The 20,500-nt window shown below is 42.8% G+C and overlaps 1 protein-coding gene across 2 annotated transcripts in view; it reads right to left on the bottom strand.

Annotated features, from left to right (window-relative positions):
• Positions 1-20,500, bottom strand: part of ATP8B1 (ATPase phospholipid transporting 8B1) — a 54,018-nt gene that overhangs the window by 23,621 nt on the left and 9,897 nt on the right. Inside the window, exons 2-14 of one of the 2 annotated variants that reach the window (XM_090285454.1) lie at positions 17,279-17,376; positions 15,791-15,904; positions 13,741-13,839; positions 13,561-13,622; positions 11,235-11,307; positions 11,059-11,129; positions 9,631-9,713; positions 9,354-9,512; positions 9,093-9,181; positions 6,427-6,617; positions 3,903-4,111; positions 2,513-2,556; positions 1,728-1,884 (exon numbers count right to left, since the gene is read on the bottom strand). In XM_090285454.1, coding sequence (XP_090141580.1) covers positions 1,728-1,884; positions 2,513-2,556; positions 3,903-4,111; positions 6,427-6,617; positions 9,093-9,181; positions 9,354-9,512; positions 9,631-9,713; positions 11,059-11,129; positions 11,235-11,307; positions 13,561-13,622; positions 13,741-13,839; positions 15,791-15,904; positions 17,279-17,376 — 1,449 coding nt within the window. The remainder of the gene's footprint in view (positions 1-1,727; positions 1,885-2,512; positions 2,557-3,902; positions 4,112-6,426; positions 6,618-9,092; positions 9,182-9,353; positions 9,513-9,630; positions 9,714-11,058; positions 11,130-11,234; positions 11,308-13,560; positions 13,623-13,740; positions 13,840-15,790; positions 15,905-17,278; positions 17,377-20,500) is intronic. The other variant, XM_090285455.1, reaches the window with a different exon arrangement.

The following is a 20,500-nucleotide window of genomic DNA, read 5'->3' as shown; positions in this document are numbered from 1 at the left end:
ACCTAAGAGAACCAAGTTGCTTGGGAATATCATACTTGATCCTTATTATGAATAAAATGTGCTCGGCTAGTCAGACTTTGATCTGTGCTTCCGTCATTTGTGACCCAATGTCACCCCTTTCTGTCTACCCCACTTTGCCTGCTAATAGCCCCTTCCATGAATCCACCCCAAGTTGAATGCTACTGTTATCTTGCTTTGTTGCCCTATGAGATTCATCCTTGGAGAATGGGTTCCTTTGAAACCTGCTGAAAGACATCACGTACAACTTCTACAGATTTCGTTTTTATGCAGATCCCTTCTCTGGAGTTTTAATACCAGCTACCTGTGAAACCTCGGGATGAGAAAACAGAAAGGGGCCTTCATATGCTGCATTGATGAAATGTGGAGGACAGGCAGACTGCACTTCCCGATACATGTGCCCAAAGGGTTCATTTTGCTCTTTCTGCAATGTCCATGTCTTTCTGTATAATTTATCATAAGTTCATATGTGAGAAAATGACTAGCTTTCATAGACCCTGGACAGTCTTGCTGTAACAAAACTGGCACCAGCTGCATTTAAGAATTCTGCAAAGGATTTACAATTTATGCTTAATATTACGGGGATCTTTCTGAACTTTTGGTTTTATATTTTTATCTCTCTTTTTCTGGTTGTGAAAATCTTGGGTCCTTATTAATTCTAATACCAGTATAACTATCAGCAATAAAATTACATAATAAAGTTCTAAGATTTCTTTGCAGTAATTTTTGTTCTTAGAATAGATCCTATTAAGGATGCACAGATGGAGTATTACATTCAACATTTAAATTGTTGGTGTTAAAAACTGTAAATACAAACAGTGTTAAGAAATTGTGTTTAGACTCTTAAAGGCATTTTTACTGTTTTTATAATTATATTTGCAACAACTTTGTATGTAAATAACTTTAAGTATGTGTTTAAATTCTTAATGTAGACAAAAAGCTGTTGCTTCTTCAATTTACTGCATAAAAACAAAAATTGGTACCAGGTTAAATTAAATATTTTGGGGGAGCACAGGATACTTTTTTCTTTTGTAACTACAATAGTAACATATAATCATCACAGAAAAATAAAAGTCTACAGAAAATAAAAGTAAAAAAAAAAAAAAAAAAGAATTCTGCAAAGAAGCCTTCAAGACACACTTGCTTGTTCCCATGCAAATGCACATTAATTATGCTCCTTCAAATGAAAAACAGGCACCTTCAGGAGGCCTCAGCTTTGTCTGGTATTATATTTCAAACCCTAAACATATCTGAATCTAGAAAAGGAAAGTTATTCTCTGAAATTATCTGTAGAAAAGACTGTCCAAGTTTAAAGTCCATTTATGGTCCAGATAAGGTTTGACTCTTCATTCTCAATACACCAGATAAGAAGGAATACAGTTGGGAGGATTTTGATTCTTCTATTATAATTCAAGAGTCAACCATTTCCTTCAGTGATAAGATTTCATTTACAAAGTGATAAATACACCTGGAGCCAGAGCTGTGGAGGACAGACAGATTCTCAGAGGTCAGGACCTTTTTTCATGCGTTGCTACCCCACCTGCCATCCTAGTAGTAGGTGCCCACAGGTATCCATTGCTTGAGTGTAAGGGAGACAAACCTGTAATGTATACTATTGTGCTTTATATGCATTTGAGTCCCCAAAGCATGAGTTACTTATAAGCTAAAAAACTGGTCTTTAATGTCTGAAGAGCAAGGAAGACACTCACCATCTATTCTGTCCACCATGACGGTGTGGCAGACTGCAAGCAGGAAGAAGAACTGCCTCACTTCTGGCTCCTTCCCTGACTGGATTTGCTCAATGAGGTAATGATCATAAAATACCAACTTCCCATCAGCATATGTGTTCCAGCTAAAATCAACTTGCTAAAGGAAAAAGAAGTAAAATGTGATTAAAAAAAAATCTGGGCTTATCAAATGATAACGAACTTTTTATGAAGCTAAGTTTTATGCAAAACCACCATAGGATTTTAACACATTCTTAAGTGTCTAGAGGCTCACAGCTGCCTTTTAGATACCCTGTTGTGGGCTGGAACTATGTCTCCGCAAAGGTATGCTGAAGTGCTAACCCCTGCACCATGGGAATGACTTTATTTGGAAATAAGATCTTTCTAGATGTAATGAAGTTAAAATGAGGTTATACTGGGTTAGGTGGGCCCTAACTCAGTGACTGCTATCTTTATAGAAGGAGGGAAATTTGGACACACACAGGGAGAACACCATGTGATGACAGAGGCAGACATCTGAGTGTCGCATCTGCAAGCCAAGGAACACCAAGGATTGACGGCCACCACCAGGAGCTGGAACAGGCAAGGAAGGTTTCTCCCCTAGAGACTTCAGAGGGAGTGTGGCTCTGCTGGCACCGTGACTTCAGACGTCTGGCCTCCAGAACTGTGTGAGAGTGCATTTCTGTTGTTTTAAGCTACCCATTTGTCACAGCAGCCCTAGGAAACTAATACGCACTGCCAGCAATTCCTTAAGTTATAGGACTCACCTCTATTTTGCTATGACTGTGTTGAGAAGCATCCCGATGGTCTCCTAAAAAACACACAGGGCAAAACAAATTGAGCCTCCACCTGGTCCCAGGGGGCCCTCCTCACCTCACTTCGGGTTGATGTTGCTGGTGGATCTATGGGTCTCATAGCCTGTTTCTGGACAGCACCCATGTCAAGAATGTTTTTTATTTATATTTTTCAAAAATTGTAAAAAAACAAACAAAATATAAAAAGAAGAATATTTGGTATAGTCTGCACATATTTCCTATCTGGTTCTTTACAGAAAAAGTTCGATGACTCCTGGTCTGGAAGTTCCCTCTGCACTGCAATGTCCTCTGGGCCCGATCCTGTCCTTTGAAGTTCTTTACCTCCCCCGGCTCAGCAGGCATTGTCACTATGCACATGAGAATCCCTCTTTCAGCCCCCGGAGCCCCACCTTCCTCATGGATGCTCATAATGTGAAAACACATTCCCAGTATAAAGTTTTTTCTACACGTGGAAAGAATACGGTGTTCTTTAAGCTTTTTTAAAAGAGTTGCATTAAATAAAAGAGCACTCTAATCAAATACAACATGGGCCTTAATACTTTATAAATATGCAGCGCATTTCAAAATATTAGAATGTAAATAAAAAATAATTGTGGTGAAATATACTTAATATATAATTTACTATATTGACCATTGTTAAGTGTACAGCTCAGTGGTTTTAACTGGTAATCACACTGTTGGGCAACCATCGCCACCATCCAGCGGCATAGTTCTTTATCTGGTAAAATTAAAACTCGTTAAATAATATCTCCCATCCCACCTGCACCCCCAACCCAGGCAACCACCATTTAGCTTTCTATCTCTAGAAATCTGACTACTCTAGATACCTCACATAAGTGGGATCATACAGTACTTGTTTTTTGGGGATGGGCTTATTTCACTTAGCATAAGGTCCTTAGGATTCATCCCTGTTATAGCATGAGTCAGAATGTCCTTCCTTTTTAAAATCAAATATTCCATTGTGTATCTGTAGCACACTTCTTTATCTTTTCATCCATCCACTGACACCTGGGTTACTTCCACACTCCAGCTGTTGTGAATAATGATCCTATGAACATCGGTGTGCAAACAGCTATTTGAATCAATCCCTGCTCTCAATTCTTTTGAGTATATACCCAGAAGTGGAACTGCTGGATCACAGGGTAGTTCTGAGTTTAGTTTTCTGAGGAATGTGTGCCCACTTCTGACTGCCGAGCTCTCCCATTGTGAGTTCCCAGTGCCACCAGTGATGATACTGCTTCACAGCTCAGCCCAGGATGACCAACGGGCTCTGCCCCGGCAGCTCTGGGACAGCAGGCTCTGGTCCCACATGCCCAGGGGCTCAGTAACGGCGTCCACTCACCGTATATCTGCCCGTTGATGCAGCACTTTTTAAAATTCATGATATTTTGCGTGAGTGTCCCTGTCTTATCAGAGAAGATGTAGTGGATCTGTCCAAGCTGCTCATTCAGCGTGGTGGTCCTCGCCTTTGCGGGCGTGTCCTTCTCCGGGTAGTACATCTGCAGGTCCCAGTTGATGAAGTAACTCTGGCCAAGACGGATCACTTCCACGCTAGGAAGACAAACGATGACTTTCAATGGAATTCTCAGATACAAGTGGCAGGTGGTGCATTTACTGTCACTTGTACATTCAAGAGGGAGTGGCTTATCTACCAAGACAAAAGCCAGCCACTGGCCCATGTGCCCAGCCTCTGACTTCTCCTGACCAAACGTAACTTTCTCCAGGTTTAAGGTCAAGGTCAAGGCCCTCTTCTCATTCCCACTCACCCCAGAGCACATCCAGCCATGGCCATGGTGCCCCATGATCAAACACAGCCCAGTGGAACAGGTGACATGGTGGCATGCAGAGGGCACACAAATGTGGCCATTCTCACCCTCTTCCCTCTCATTCCCCACCGCACTTGGGCACAACTGGAATGGCCATGTTCATTTTTGCCCCAAGTATAGGGCAAACCCACTAGGCTGCAGATCCTTGTGTATCTCAAGCAGAGAAAAGAAATTTGTCCAATAAACCCTAAATTGTGATTCCACACTCTGAAAAAGCATAATTTTTCCCTAAGCTCGTGTATGGTTATAGAATGTCCAAAATCAGATAATTTGAAGAGGATTGTCTCAATTCTAAAACTGTAAGTGACTGAATATATCTCAGTTTTAAGGAAGCTGTTTACATATCCAGCAATTGTTAAGTGGGCAAAGGATATAACAAGTTAAAAAGATGAAAAGATAACTCTCTCCTTCTCTCCTCCCATATATGTTTCCTGAGTGCCTACTGTGAGCCAGACACCATTCTAGGTACAAGGGACACATCAGTAAATAAAACAGACAAAAGCCCTACTATCAAGGCTACCTTCTAATGAAATCAGATAAATAAATGAGGAGCTATATATTAGGTGGTAAAATTTCTCTGCAGGAAATCAAAGCAGGGTAAGGGGAGATGGAGACCAACAGGAAACGGAAGTGACATGTAAGATAGAAGGGGTGGCAAGGCCGAGGGGATACGGTGGCAATGAGATGAGCAGAGACCTGAAAGAAACGAAAGAACACTTCTGTAGCTGTGGAGTGAAGGATATTCCAGGCACAGATAAGAACAGGCTCTGGCACCCCTGAGAGTATCAGGGAGGCTAGAGTAGCAGGAGCCCAGGGAGGTGCGGGAGTGCAGGTGGGGGGAGCGTAAAGCATCACATGCGCTGGGCCTTGTGGGTTACAGTGCGGCCTCAGTGAGTCTATTCTGAATGCAACAGAAAGCTACCGCAGGGCTGCAAACAATGCAGAGATACTATCTGGAGTGACCTGATCTGACTTATGCTTTAAAAGGACCTTTATTTCCAAGAGAAAGAAAGAAATCTCAGGAGTCACATGGCATGAGTTTTTTAAACCAGAAAACTACACATACAGTTTATGACAAAAATTATCTGTGTAAAAGTTCCCTAGACAAAGGTAAAACTCATCTCAGTTTTTCTTAAAGTGACTGCAAACAGATGGCTCCTCCGGGCTTGACTTCATGTTAAAAGAACAACAGTAGCTACATGTAATAAAATTAAAAAGAAAACAAGTGCACATGTAATAAAATTAAAATTAAATTAATGCTTCTAATTACAGGTGTGTATGTGACCCTGGATGGCTCTGGGCTATTACTTACTGGAACTAAAAGCAGACTCGGGCTGTTGAGTACATTTCAAGGCACAATCCCTCTCCCCAAGGTCTAAAACCCAACTGACCAGTGACGGTGAAGTTGGATATTAAAGGCATAAAAAGTAAAAAAGGAAGGAATGTCACAAAACCAGGAGGTTCCCGTTTGTCAGAGGCGTGATCCCGATTCTTACTGTGGTTGTGACTGAGATCAGGAATGGAACAAAGGCCCATGCAGGGCAGAGGGAGTGGCATTCCCATTGGGAGGTCGTGGCCGGGAAGCCAGTGAATTTTACCAGGAATGAATGTGGCGGGGTATAAATAAGGAAGAGGTGGGTGAGAGGGTAGGAAGGCACCTTCCTGCACAGGAAACAACTAAGCTTTCCTGTGGCTTTCTAAATCTTCGCTGTCTCCTAGGCTCTTTCTGCCGCTGGAGTTTGGGAACCCATGGGGAAGGGATCCTACCAAGTGAGTGACTCAGGAGGTAGTGCCTGACCTCTGAGCTCCTGTAGCCTTATCTGTACTCAGGCTGAGATACAAAGTGCTGTGCCCAGCAGAGAGCAGACACCCAACTGTTAACTTCCCTCCCCTCCGTTACCCCCAATTCTGAAACGAAAGTTATTTTCCTTGTTCCTTCTGACCTTTGAAACAATTATTGCTAGAAAGGAAGGCACGGAGCAGCGAAAGCATACTGTGTCCTTTCCTTAAAGCAAAAGGCCAAAGCGCAGGCAGCCTTACCTGACGTAGAGAGAGATGGGCACCATGGTGTTCAGAACAATGATGTAGCCCCAGAAATTGAGGAATCCACGGTAGGAGGGGCTAGAGTCTTCTCCATCATAGAGGTACCAAGAGTAATTGGCGACTTGGGCTTCCCAGTAAGCATGGCCAATGGCAAGGCCCGCAGCAATTAGGCTGAGAAGCACAAAGATCTAGAAGACATACAATATTTAACTGTAATCTGAAGGATTCCCCACTCCATGCATTTCATAGATGCTGACTGACCTTGCTCAATACTTTACAGGTTGATGATGATTTAGTCGTTTGTAAAAACAACACACTTAAGATAAAGCAGTGCCCGTAAGAATGCTTTGAAAGTCGATTTGATTGCTATGATTGAATGATTTATCCTACATTCTACATATGAGGTGAGGTTTTATTCCAAAATTATACTTCAGAAGAGAAGATAGTATCTTAGTCAAATCTTTAAACACCCCCATGTTTTACCTCATTCTCTCAATTAGTTTTATTTTAAACAACAACATGCTGCTTAGAGAAGATACCTGAGTATAAAAGAATTTCGAACAATGTTTAATGGGATGCTCTTAGGCAATGCTTGATGGAAATGAACGTCATTGAAAGGCAAGGAAATTTCACCCAGATTTAGGTCATTATTCTTGAAAGTTTAATGATCACTTAAGGTGTCAGATCACTTAAGAAGCAGAATAGTAAGCATTCTGTTGTGGAAGTTATGATTATATACTTAAGGAAGGAGTAAAAAAGTCAACACTCCTAGTAGTATTTGGGTATTTGTGGGTAGTAATAAAATTTCCAGGGACAGATTTAAATTTTTGGACACAGATTCCAAAAGTGCTAGGTCTCCCAACGAAGTGGCACAGATGGAGCGATATGAGCTCACTGTGAGCGCTCCAGCCGGAGCCCAGACAGTGACATTGACAAAGAGTTCAAATAAAGTTTCCAGGAAATGTGAGAGCAGGGGAAAAATTGTATCTTATGTATTACTTTTATGACTTTAAACATATAGATGCAATTAAAGTATTGTAAGTATTATACATTCCCTAGAAGTTTATATAGGCAAATTAAAGAAAATACTCAAAAAAGTATTAATTCTCTTTGGGAAATTGGAGGACTGTTTAATATTTGGGGTCACCCTAACATAGTAGGGGCCAGACTGCTATCCTTAGTAGGCCTGCTTGCAAGTGTGGCCCTTAGCTGGCATCTGGGAACTTACATTTTGTGACGGTTTCTTGATTCTTTATTTCTTATGCTCTGATAAGAACAGCCCATTGTGTCTCTTTGTGTATGCTTCATGCCCACACCCGCTTTTCTCTGGGGAATCTGGAAATTTGGTCATTCCAGGCTGACGGTGCCTACGGGACCAGACCCCAGCAGAACCCCAGGCATTGAGTCTCTAATGAGGGTCTCTGGTAGAGACCCCGTTTGACATGAGCTGTCACAAATTGTTGCCGGGGAATTACCTATGTCTCGTGTGTGTGACACAATGGGGAGAAGACTCTGGAAGCCTGTGCTTGGCTTCTTCCAGACTTTGCCCTATGAGCCCGTTGCCTTTGCTGAGCTGATCTTATTATAATAAGATCAGCTGTGAGTACAACTGAATGCTGAATTCTGGGAGATCTCTCTAGTGAACCGTCAAACCTGGGGGTGGGCTTACGGACCCGCAATACAACTTAGATTTAGGCTTGCCTTATATGTGGATTTATACAGTATATGTCAAAAAAAAAAAAAAAGTTTGCTGTTAACAGAACTACCCCTATGGAAACTCGTAGGCAGCCGTCCGTCTCGAGAGACGATGGTGTAGCTTCTTAAGAGTCTATCTGCACCGCCGAGAATGGCTGTGCAGTCCGACTCGGGAGTGACACGGTATCTGTCTCCTCCCGTGTTAAATCGACATCTTGCGATGATGCTGGAGTGTCCTCTCCAGTGAAGCTGAAGCTACAGAGCCTGGGCAGGGTGATATGGAGGGTCTGCTGTTGCCCATGCAGCAGACCCCCCCTCTCTTCGCAGCTGAAGGGTCCAAGGGAAAGACGGAGTCAATACAGCTTGGCTTCAGGTGCGCCGCAGGAGTTGCCGGTGTTGACTACAACGTCCAACCGCCTTAGGGACTCCGGCTCCGGATTTTCTGTCGGGGTTTACTCCCTTAGCCTTTCCCCTGAAGAGGTATGCCGCAAGGCAGCAGAGGTTTTTTGGAGTCAGAGTTTTCCTTCTCTGATGTACCCTGACTGGAAGATCGAACCAGCGACACTTAGTTCGCAGGCCGACGCTCAATCCACTGAGCCAAACCAGCCAGGGTAACCCTATGGAAACTAATTGTAGTAAAATCAACTCTACCTTGACTTTAGGAGCCCAGCCCATTAACTTACTTAGTTTCCCGATTTTCCAAATGGCCACTCCACTCATCAAAATAATCAGACAGGGCACCCTATAACTTGAGTTTCCATTCCCAAGGGGAGTCTCGTATTACAAGTGGGGGCATTTTTGAGAAAAAGTGAGGGAACCCCCCACCCCGATCCAATCTTGAAGTGACTCATGCATTTTTATACCTGGTCTACAGAGGTAAGATTTCTTTATACTGGAAAAACATACAACAAAATTAGAGCAAAAGACAGCAATCTAGCCTTTCCTCTATAGAAAAAGAAAATAAATACCGTATAAACCATGTAGTTCATCAAGTAATCAATTTTAGTTCTTTTAAATCTGGTTTTCCCACTATTCTTCATTATTTTAGTGTCGGCACCTAAAAATGGAAAATTCAATACAATCAACAGTTGGGAAAATCAATTCACTGGCCTGCCAATAAAATTACTCTTCCTTGGATTTCAATGGAGAAAGAACGGAAAAGCAATCTGCTCCTCTTTAAATCTTGAAATCAGCTATCAGATCAATTTCCGAAGAAATTCTGAAAGTACCTGCGAAAATGACCAATCCATGGCAGAAATCGGTGTTCCTAATTACACAGCCACGTAACAAAATTTTATCAGCATCCAAAGGAAAACTTGTGTTTCTCCAAAAGAGCGTTCCTGTAAACTTATCTAGTCGATTATTGGGTTCTTCACATTCAATAAAACCTTTAAAAAAGATATGATTTGTATAAGTCCTCCCATATGAAACATTTTCAGGGTTAATTAATAGGGACCAAATCAAGCAACAAAAATTTAAAACAGAGTACGACGTGTTTGCACAAACCATCAAACGTTGCCAGGGAATTTTCTTTTTGGAGATACTGGTGTGTGGCTTCAAGTGCCATTTTGAACTTTAAGTTGGTTTCTCTAAAGAGAGAGGGGGAAAAAAAAAGAATAGACAAATTTTGGCGTTCAAAAGGGAATACAAAGAGAACAGTACAAAGTAACACTAGGCATACCTAGAAGCAAAAGCTAAATAATTCACTTTTCTTTCTTTTCTTTTTCTTTTTGTTTTCCTTTTTTGTTTGCAAATTCTCTGTTCATCTTAAAATTTCAGGTTTGGATGAGGTTATCCCCTGAACTAGAGAAAAACTCTTGACCTGGGTGGGACACGTCAGTCCCCTTCGCTGTTTGCTGTTGTGGGCCATTCCTGATGATAGAAATGTCCCTTCCTCCTTCTCACTTAACTCTGGTCGCCATCCTAGGCTGTCAAGCTGTTTAAAAACATAGCTTCTAATATTTAATCACACTAAAGTGGTTCTACAAAACAAATAATATTTTTTTACAGAGAGTGTCTAGACTGTCAACTTATCATTTTCCAAGTGAAGAAGTGGATTCCCTGTCTCTGAAAGATAATTCTGTCTTTCAAATCCCAACTCCTGGCATGTCCCATCCACACATGGGAATAACAGCTGTTTCACAGTTAAAACTGAACAATCAACTGACTGACTTATAGAAGGACAGAGAAAGATCTAGGCGCCACACAGGTGATTTCAGCCCTCCATAAAGAAGCTTACGCACACCCAGGATGGAGGGAGAAGGGTTTACACCAGCATGGGACACAGGTGCCCGCCTTGGGAGCCAGCATGGGGAGCAGCGTCCCAACTCCGCCACTTAAACTGCGTGACCTTGGGCAGGCCACTTCACCCCCGGTGCCTCAGTTTCCTCATGGGGAATGTCGAGATCATCTTATTACTTGTCCCATACAGTTGTTGAGAGTAAATGAGCGAGAACATAAAGCTAAGGTGACCTAGTAGGCATTCAATACATGTACCGAAAACAGGTCAAAAGCAGAACTTGACTCTCTTTCAAGTGGTAGCATAATAATCAAAACCAATCAAGGGGGCATTCAAAACTGTCTCTTGGCATAGACTTTAAAAATCCATTCTTTTTTTTCTAAAGTAGATTATGTTAATAGTCATTCGTATGTATCTGAACGCTGCTCAGCAGTTTACCAAGGGCTCAGCATGCAGTCTGCCCTTGACCCTTCTACTTCCTCTGAAGTGGGGGAAGGGAGGCAGGTCTGAAAGCACCACCTCACGGATGGAATAAAGCAGAGAGGCTGGTCAGTTAGGGCCACTGCTGGGCAGAAAGCAAGTGGTAGAGGCAAGGCCAGCTCTCAGGGCTTCTTGTCTAGAGAGCACGGCCTTTAAAGCAATGACTATGCCTCCACAGGGGGGCTTTCACACAGGCCCACCCAAGACCCACTTACCCGTCCAGTTCGGCCGTTTCGACATAGCAGAGGCTGTTGGGTTCCGAGCTGGACAACAACAATATGTCTGCCTGTGTGAAACGGAACACACCGGTGACACAGGGGCCCAGGGCGGGACGGGGCGCCAAGTCAGACGGGAGGGCGAGGGGTGAGAGGCGCAGGGCCTGGCCACTTACTGGGATAAAATCGTTTTTCTTCAGACGAATGACATCTCCAACTTGAATCTCCTTCCACTTGGTAACTTTGAATCTAAACATTAAAAATAAGGATAGGTTATTGGTTAATGGCAAGAGATTTGGAATGATTCTTTCAGGAAGCCAAAGATTCTGGGAAAACATGTAAATCACATGGAAAAGTTTTGCTAAAAGTTTGGCCATTTAATGATGTGAGCACATTAAGCGGTCATGAGAATTGGGTTATCCTCTGAAGGAAGCAATGGTGACCGTGACAACTCTGAAGTCTTTTTTTTCAGCCTACGTCCTGTAATGAAGGGTTAAGGGGGCTACTTCAGTGTGTGGCAAGGAGACACCTGCCACCCCACTTCTGTCTTTTCTCATGTCCTGTGTTCCCACCTCTCGTCCTCTTTCATCTCTGCTATCCATCACCTCTTTAGGTGCCGGCCCCGGGTGGACCCAGGACAGGAACACATTATGGCTCCCATACAGGCCACCTGCAATCCGCATGGAACTTCAAAGTTTAGCTTAGTATGGATCACTTTTATAATAAGTCTAATAAGGATACTGATAGAATAGAAAATAAATAAAAATGATGACTGTCTCCAGCATTAAATTCCATAGGCAATACCATTTAAATTTCTAATAAATCAACATTTAAAACAGTTTCAAAATATAGTCTGTTTTAAAGGTTTTCACACACAAAAAAATGGTATTCCCAACGGATATTATGAACCTACCACGATTAGTAAACTTAATTTTTGGAGGCAGAAGTTCAATTACTCTGTTTGTCGTCCACGAATTTCTAAATAAAAAAGACCTAGGCATTTAAAATACATTTTAGATATATGCCTATATGCTGTTTTCCCCAATTTTATAAGAACTTAATACACAATTTTAATCCCAGGATTTTTAAAAATTGGCTTATTTTTCAATAAGTGAAGTTGTAGCTAGATTACATGTCAACATCTCTAAAATTGTAAACTAGCCATTTGCATGTGGGTCTCCAACGGTGAGTAAACAAGTTAACTAACACATTCTTGGCATCACTCTTTGCAGGTGACAGAAGCAATTCCCTTGGACTCTTACATGGTGATGTCTGGGTCCCCTTAGGAGGCCCTTGTTGCCCTGTCCCATCAACGCTCAAGTCCCCACATAGGCTTGGCCCCACTCCAGGGGCTGCCAAGGCCACAGAGCTGCTTGATATGTGGCCCCAACTCCCAAATTCAAGGCAACTCAGAGCCACTCCATTAATGTAATTAGACAGGCTGAGGGCTAGTAAGCTGCCCTTCAGAACAGTGACTCTAAGTGGCCTAAAAGGCGGCCGCTGGAACTGAGTCCATTTATTTGTGAGGGGAAAAAAAGCCACCTATACATACTTATAGATTGACATAATCTACATTTAAATTAGACATAGTGGAAGTGGAGGGTCTGCTGCATGGGCAACAGCAGACCCTCCATATCACCCTGCCCAGGCTCTGTAGCTTCAGCTTCACTGGAGCGGACACTCCAGCGTCATCGCAAGATGTCGATTAAACACGGGAGGAGACAGATACCGTGTCACTCCCGAGTCGGACTGCACAGCCATTCTCGGCGGTGCAGATAGACTCTTAAGAAGCTACACCATCGTCTCTCGAGACGGACGGCTGCCGACGACGACGAGTGGAAGTGGAGCTATAAACCAGGTTATTTTCCACAGTGTTGACACAAAAAATCTTTGAATTAGGCCTAAGTCGCTATTTTTAGCACTTGGCTTTGGAGTTCTGCCACAAGGTGCTTGCTCAAGAAACAACTCATTACTGGCTGGTGAGCCGGCACTTGGATCCCAGTTGACTGTGTTAATTTAAACACTTCTTGAGTGCTCTCTCTGTGTTGGAGGCGTTAATGGACACAAAACAAATACTCAGGACTGTCTCCTCGAGAAACTTAGAGTTGGGGACACCCACACCAATAATTTGAATAAAATTCAGATCATGATGAAAACAAAGTGCTCTGAAAAAGTGCAGTGAAGAAATCACTTTGGCTGGAGAACTGAGCAAAGCCCTGAACAACAGAAATTTGGGAGCAGCAGCAGAGATGGGAGCAGCACATTCCAGGCTGACGTTGTGTGAACACAGGAGATCTGATGACGCGGCCCATCAGCCACCACCCATAATGTAAATTGCGTGGAGCCTCCAGGCCACAGAGGGAAACAAAGGCTTAGGAAGCGAAGAATTTTACAGTGAAAGGGTGAATGCACTGATAGATTCTAATTGTTATTTGCAAGTTTGTTTCTAGATATATTGACATATTATAGCCTTGTAACTTGGTTACCAGTGACAGACTGTACCTGCCATCCTTAATGACTTCACACGTCCTGTTGTTGATTTCGTTATCCATTTTATGGCGAGCCTTTAGAAGAGAGATGGGGAAAGCTTATTTTAATAATCTCAAAATGTAAATTATTAATGCCAAACAAAAAATGAGATCATGGCCATGAGGAGAAAGTTGTACGGGAAATCCTTCTTACCACGTCGTCCACCAGGTCTTTGACTGCCGTGATGCCCAGCACCATGAGCAAGGGCACCAGGGTGGTGTACCACGCCAGAGTCGTAATTTGAGGGATTGCCTGGAAGAAATAAAAAGGCATCCATGTGTGCCCACGAAGGCACAGCTGATCCACAGGTAACTGCTAATGCTAGGCTTGTTAATTTAAAGTCTGATCTTCATCACCCAAGCCTGCATCCTGTAGGGCATGCAGAAGAGGCACCTAAGCATCCAGCCAACATTCTTCCCACCATCTGATTTCTCCAGCTTCTGGTCTCCTGGAACAGAGCCCAGAAGACGGTGTTTCCTGGAATTGCCTCATTGTGACCTTAACTGGACACCAACAAAGCTTTGTAACGTAAGTGCTCCATTGTGTGTGTGTGTGTGTGTGTGTGTGTGTGTGTGTGTGTGTGTGTGTGTGCATGCATGATAATCATAATTTACCGGGGGAGGGTAGCATGGGATGTGGGTGAAATGAGTCCTTGGACTTTCAGGGAGTTCATACAGCAGGCTCTACACTGCTGGCTGCTTAGCCCCGGGTCTCTGATGCAGGCAAAGAGGGCAGTGGGTCATGGCTGGCTCTGACAGCTAGTGATCAGATGGGGCATCTTTGGGGGCATGAGAAGAAAGCACTTCCTTCACTGCCGTTGTTATTGGTCCAGGCAAGAAAGAGGCTGGCCTTGCAGGAAGCCCCGCCTCCATCAAGACAACATACAAACTGGAACAAAAGATTGGGAAGCAAATTTAGTACAGGTATTTTGTAATCATCTTATTGATTATTGGGCCTTATAACATACTCGTTAGAGTCAAGCTCCTGGACCCAAGTCCCGCCCAGTTCTATCTACCACTTATGGGCTATGGAACTTGGAGCACATTCCTTTGTCTTGCCAGGCCTCAGGTCTTCTCTGTAAAACAGAGGGTCTGATAGTCTTCAAGTCAGAGCACAAGAATTAAGTGAAGTAACAATGCAAATAAAGGGCTGTCTAAGGCTATTCCTAATACCCTAAGTTGCGTTGCTCTACTTTAAAGAAACTAGAGCATTTGGAAAATAAATAGATCATTTCCCACATTCTTGTCAATATGTGTAACTCCCCTTTTCCCTGCTGGAAGGAAGAGAAAAGTAGCCCACTCATTACACAGCAGTACTTTATAAATTGTAGTGTTTATCTCTACAAGCCTATCGCAAAGGTCCCTCTTGATAATGTGACCGTCCTGTACTGTCAAGTCAGCAAGTCTTACACTGTACGAAATCCGATGAGTATCTATTTCTCTGTGTGTGTGTCTCTTTCTGTGTTTCCCTCTCTGTTTGTCTCTCTCTCTCTTTCTCTCTTTGTTCCACTTTCTCCTTCCCTTTCTCTCTTCCTCTCTCCTCATCCCCACCCAGACACGCATACTATCATTTTCACAAAAACCTTACTAGGTGAATGCCAGCAGGTGAGACTATTTTCCAAATCCAATGCTTGATATAAAGAATGTGATAAAACAAAGTGGATATGTGTCCATTGTAACCAGCACACGAAATGCTAAGAGTTCCCTTGATTACAGCAATAACCCCTACACAGATGAAACCAAGGCTCTCCAAGATAAGTGAATTTTTTTTTGCCACAATTAAGGAAAAAAAAAAAAAAAACAACTCAGAAAAAAATAGGCCTTTACAATGTAAAACTACTTCACAAAAACAATTGAGATTTATGACCAAAATGTTAATGAAATTCAGTAATATTCTTGGGGAAATTAGGCATTTAAATAAAGAATAAAAGATAAGCATAAACAATAGATTTAATTTTAAGGTACAAATAATTTTACAATGTGAAGATCTTAACTTGATTCATGTCAGGGAAGCCAATTTTAACCTTCATATTAGTACAAAATGGAATTTTTAAACACCAGCTGAGCCAGTTCTGTGTATGAAGCACATTCCCTTATGTTAATATAAAAACTTTCAAGATTAGTCACATTACATGTGTCCATAACTTAAATGTTATTAAGTCACCATAATTCAAAACAGATTTTAAGATATCACAGGGCATTACCTGTAAGATAAGAAGGACCAGGAAATAGAAGTTGGCTGCTCTCTTAAACTGCTCAAACAAATTCATTGGTAGAAAGGTAAATGCGTTATACTTGTATGTTTTGATTGCATTGCTCTGTTAGAAAAAATAAAAAAGTCATTTGAAATCACGCCACACATTTATCACAATGAACACACATCTGTAAAAAGCACCAAGTCCTATGGCCAACAGTGACACAGAGATGTCACTTATCACTCAGAAGGATACTGAGATTTCTGTTAAGCTTTTAATTCTAACCAGGCCTCAGAATGACTTAAGACTCCTTGGAGGCACACTTTTATTTAAGGGGGGTTGGGGTGGGTGGGTGGAGGCTGCTGTGTAAGAAAGAGTAAAAGATGCCATTGTGGGCTGAACTGTGTGCTCCAAAAAGATATGCTCAAGATCTAACCCTGATACCTGGTGATGTCACCTCATTTGGAAATAGGGTTTTGGCAGATATAATCAAGTTACAATGAGGTCATCCTGGATTTATGTGGGCCCTACCCCAGTGACCGCTGTCCTTCAAAGAAGGGGAAGACTGGACACAGAGAAACACACAGGGAGAAGCCCATGTGAAGACTGAGGCCAAGGAATGGTAAGAATTGCCGGCCAGCACCAGAAGCTGGGGCAGGTACCCAGAACAGATGGTTCCTCCCATCCTCCAGAAGGAACCAGCCCTGCCACCGCCTTCCTTTCGGACTCTGGTCCCTTGAACTGTGAGACAATGCATTTCTCTTGTCTTTAAACACCCAGTTTATAGCACTTTGTGACAGCGGTCCTAGGAAACTAATACACACATCATTTAAGCCCACACTTAACAGGTGTTCTTTATCTTATTTCAAAGGCAATAAGCTTTTTTGAGGTGAAAATATCTTCAAAATCTCTAAATCCATCACAGGCAATGGAGGGGATGATAAGTTACTAAGATTCCTCTCAGTCCTGGCCAGTGGCTCATTTGGTGGGAGCGTCCTCCGCACACCAAAAGGCTGCAGGTTTTTGGAACTATTGTAACAATATAATCAATAAAATATACTTTAAAAAAAAAAAGGCTGCAGGTTCAATGGTAGGTAACGAATTGATACTTCGATCAATGTTTCTCTCTCTTAAATCAATAAACATTATCCTTGGGTGAGGATTAGAAGAGAAAGATGCCTTTCAATTTTTTCTTACTTTCAAACATAAGGCATCAGTGATATTATTGTACATTCTTTCACAAAACATTTTTAAGAGTTTTACAAATACATAAGGAACTTTCCAATCTATATAATTTTGTTTTGTTTGGAGCCACCCTTTACAGCCTTGGGGCCTTCAAATTTACGGTGACATTCTGTGGAACTCACGGTGATGATCAGTGGACCCAGGCCAGGGGCTATCTGGAAGGCAGGTGTCACATGAAGCTAACAAGCATGCCGGCCATTGGAAAAAACCGGCTTTCGGTAAAGAAGATTCAGGCAGTTAAAATCAACTCACCGCATATTTGCTCTCCTTAATACAAAAGAACTTGGTGTTCATAAAATGAGGCTGTTCATGGAAGCTTCGATCATTTGCTTTGACTTGCCACGTACATTCTTTAAAAAAGAAAGAAGGAAAAGTCCATTGAGTACATAATTAGCATGTTGTTATGGGTTGAACTGTGTGCTTCCCAGATTCATGATAAAATCTGAACTCCCATCCCCTGCCTCAGAATATGACCTTATTTGGAAATCAGGTCATAGCAGATGGAATCAATTTAGAGTGAGGTCATTAGGTTGGGACCTAATCCAAAATGACTAATATCCTTACAAAAAAGTAAATCTGGACCCAGAGATACACATAGAGGGACGATGATGTGAACTGACAGGGGAAAGACCTACAAACTAAGGAGACAGGCCTGGAACAGATCTTTCCCTCACAGCCCACAGAAGGAATGAACATTGTCAACACCTTGATCTTGGATTTCTATCTTCCAGAACGGTGACACAAGAAATTCTGCTGTTTACGTTCCCCAGTGTGTGGTACTTACTATGTTCCAGCAGTTTCAACACACCAATGAACATGGTGTAACTTGTCCATAGAACATAAAAATTCTAAAAGAGCAATCCTCATTTAAATGTGGCCCCAACAAAAGTCCCAGAGCTCCAGGTCACAACTAAATTAAGTTAGTTTTTCAAACTCATTTACTTGTCTTTAATAACCCAGTTTGAATGCAACACTTTAGAGTCCTGATTATACATCAGCGTTATGCAGTGCTTTATCCTGATCTCCAGTATCTGTCTTCTTTACAAGTTCATTTCATGAACTTAATGTCACATCTACCATTTAGTCACATGTCTCTTTAAACACTTCTCCCTGGCCCCATCCTACACTAACTGTTTCTAACCCGATTCTCCTTGGGAGTAGTTTTTGCCCCTGTTATCAGGAGATGTTGCCTCCTGGTTCGACAGAACAATTCTCAGCTCTGTGGAAGCCTCTTGTGTGCCAATCCCCCTCACACCCCCACCCTGCATTTTTCTCTTTCTACCCTTCATCCAACCACATTCCTAACGTCTGAGCTCACCATCCTCTTGTTTGGTAAACAAGAACCCCAAATATTTAACATCAGCCAGCTGTGGCCCAAGCTCATCGCCATATCTGGTAAATGTGTATTCAAAACATGTAAATATTGCTACACGGTGCGCCGAGTGTTCCCACAGGCAGCGAGGCCTTTGATCATCACCATCTGGAAAAGGAAGTAAGCTTGGCCTGAACCCCAGCCTGTCACGGCTGGCTCTGAATTTTGCTTACAGACACACCAACAAACCAGCAAGCTGCACTGGTTGGTACAAACTTTAGCAACCCAGAAGGTAAGAAGATCAAAAGTTTAGTGTCAAAAAGAAAAAAAAAAAAAACCCAACTAACAAGAGAAATAGGTCAAGGACATGACTAGACAGTTCATACCGAGGGAAATTCAAATGGCTCTTAAATATGTGAAAAGATACTCAAGCGCATAAAACAAAAAGAAGGGCACTTTCTTCAGTGGGGCACCAATTTTTATCCTAGAGTTGCACAATATCAGCCAAGAGTCAAGAATCTGATGGCGCGCTGAGCTGAGAGTGGAGAGACAGGCCCTCTTAGGTGGTCTCTGCAGAGAGCATTTGAACAGATGTATCAGACTGTAACCCCCACACACAGTGTCTGAGCAATCTCTCTTCTACAAGTGTACCCCCCATGTATATACTCATGCACAGGAGAAATGGCACAGCTCAGGGCTGGCTATTCAGCCCTATTGATCAGAGCGATTAGTAACGACCTAAATGCTGCCATGAGCAGCTAGTTAAACATTCACACAACGAAAGCCTACACAGTCTGCAAAACTGTACTAACGGGAACGATTTCCAAGTTACACTAAGTGACAGAAGCAGAGAGTGTCTACGATACTGTGCTTTCAGCTATGTGACACACAGAATTAATGGGTAGCAGGAATGCACGCATGACACACGTGTGTTCACGTGTATGTGTATCTATGAGTATACAAGAGCACATTCTTTGCACATACAAGTGTGTGTACATCTCTGGAAGGACATTTGAAAAACTGGTAACAGCATTTGAACATATGTTTACTTCATAACTATTTGAGAAACCATGTACTTGTTGTGTTCTTTCTATGCACTTTTCAGTGTTTAAAAATATAGTGAAAGAAAGAAGGAAAGAAAGAAAGAAAGAAAGAAAGAAAGAAAGAAAGAAAGAAAGAAAGAAAGAAAAAGAAAGAAAGAAAGAAAGAAAAGAAAGGAAGAAAGAAAAAGAAAGAGGCAAACTGAAAAGCAAGGTAAGGATAGAAGAGCGCTAACCCAGGATGCTGATGGCAGCAAGAAGTATCAGCACAGGTGACCAAGAGAGGCCACGACCTAACAGTGAACCAGGCCAAGGTCTCCTTAGGGCCTGTGGCAGGACATGGCCTGGGAGGTGTCAGGATGGGTCTGGGGGTATTAAGAAGAGAAGCGTGCTTCGGCTGCTCTTCACTCCTGATGCCGGGAGCGGTTCTGCCTTTCCTGGGTCACTGACCCATACCAGTCACCGAGCTGTCCATGGGCTGGCTCCTGCCACTGTAACCTAGGCCCAGAACAGCCAACAGGCTACAAGAGGTTAGGACAGGAAGTGAGACTTAACAAATGATAGAATCCACCTTGCCCGGGAAAGCAGATGGAGCTCATCCTCCTTGCATCAAGCATTCTAGTCCTCCCAGATTCGGCCCAGCCTCTCGCCATACTCGCAGCCTCTGAAACATGCAGGTGGAGGAAGTGCAGGTCAGCTGTGATAAGAGTATCACTGTCACAGGGCTTCTCAAAGGGAGGGGTGCAGACCAGCAGCATCACCTGAGAACTTGTACAAAGCGCCCATTGTCAGGCACCAGCCCAGAACCGGCATGTCAGGAACTCTGGGCACGGGCCAGCAACATGAATCCTGAAGAGTCACACCCACACTCGCGTTTGAGAACCACGAATGCGGAGCAAGGTAGAACTGGACCCCATTTCCAAGAGAAACCACCTATGGGTCAGACGCAATCCCTACCTGAAGGACCCACTGTCCCATCGGGGTAGGGGGAGACACCTAAACACATACATCAGTGGAAGGCAATGGGTAACATAAAGCAACGCAAGGATGAAGATAAGCAGTTGGCAGTGCAGAAACGCTAAAGAGCAGCAATAGATCTGGCCAGGGGGTGGTGGAAGGGGT

The sequence above is a fragment of the Furipterus horrens genome, unplaced genomic scaffold, assembly GCF_987537825.1.
Source record: "Furipterus horrens unplaced genomic scaffold, mFurHor1.1.pri manual_scaffold_8, whole genome shotgun sequence".
Taxonomy (NCBI): domain Eukaryota; kingdom Metazoa; phylum Chordata; class Mammalia; order Chiroptera; family Furipteridae; genus Furipterus; species Furipterus horrens.
The sequence above is the reverse complement of the archived record's forward strand: the minus strand, read 5'-3'. Positions and strand labels throughout refer to the sequence as shown.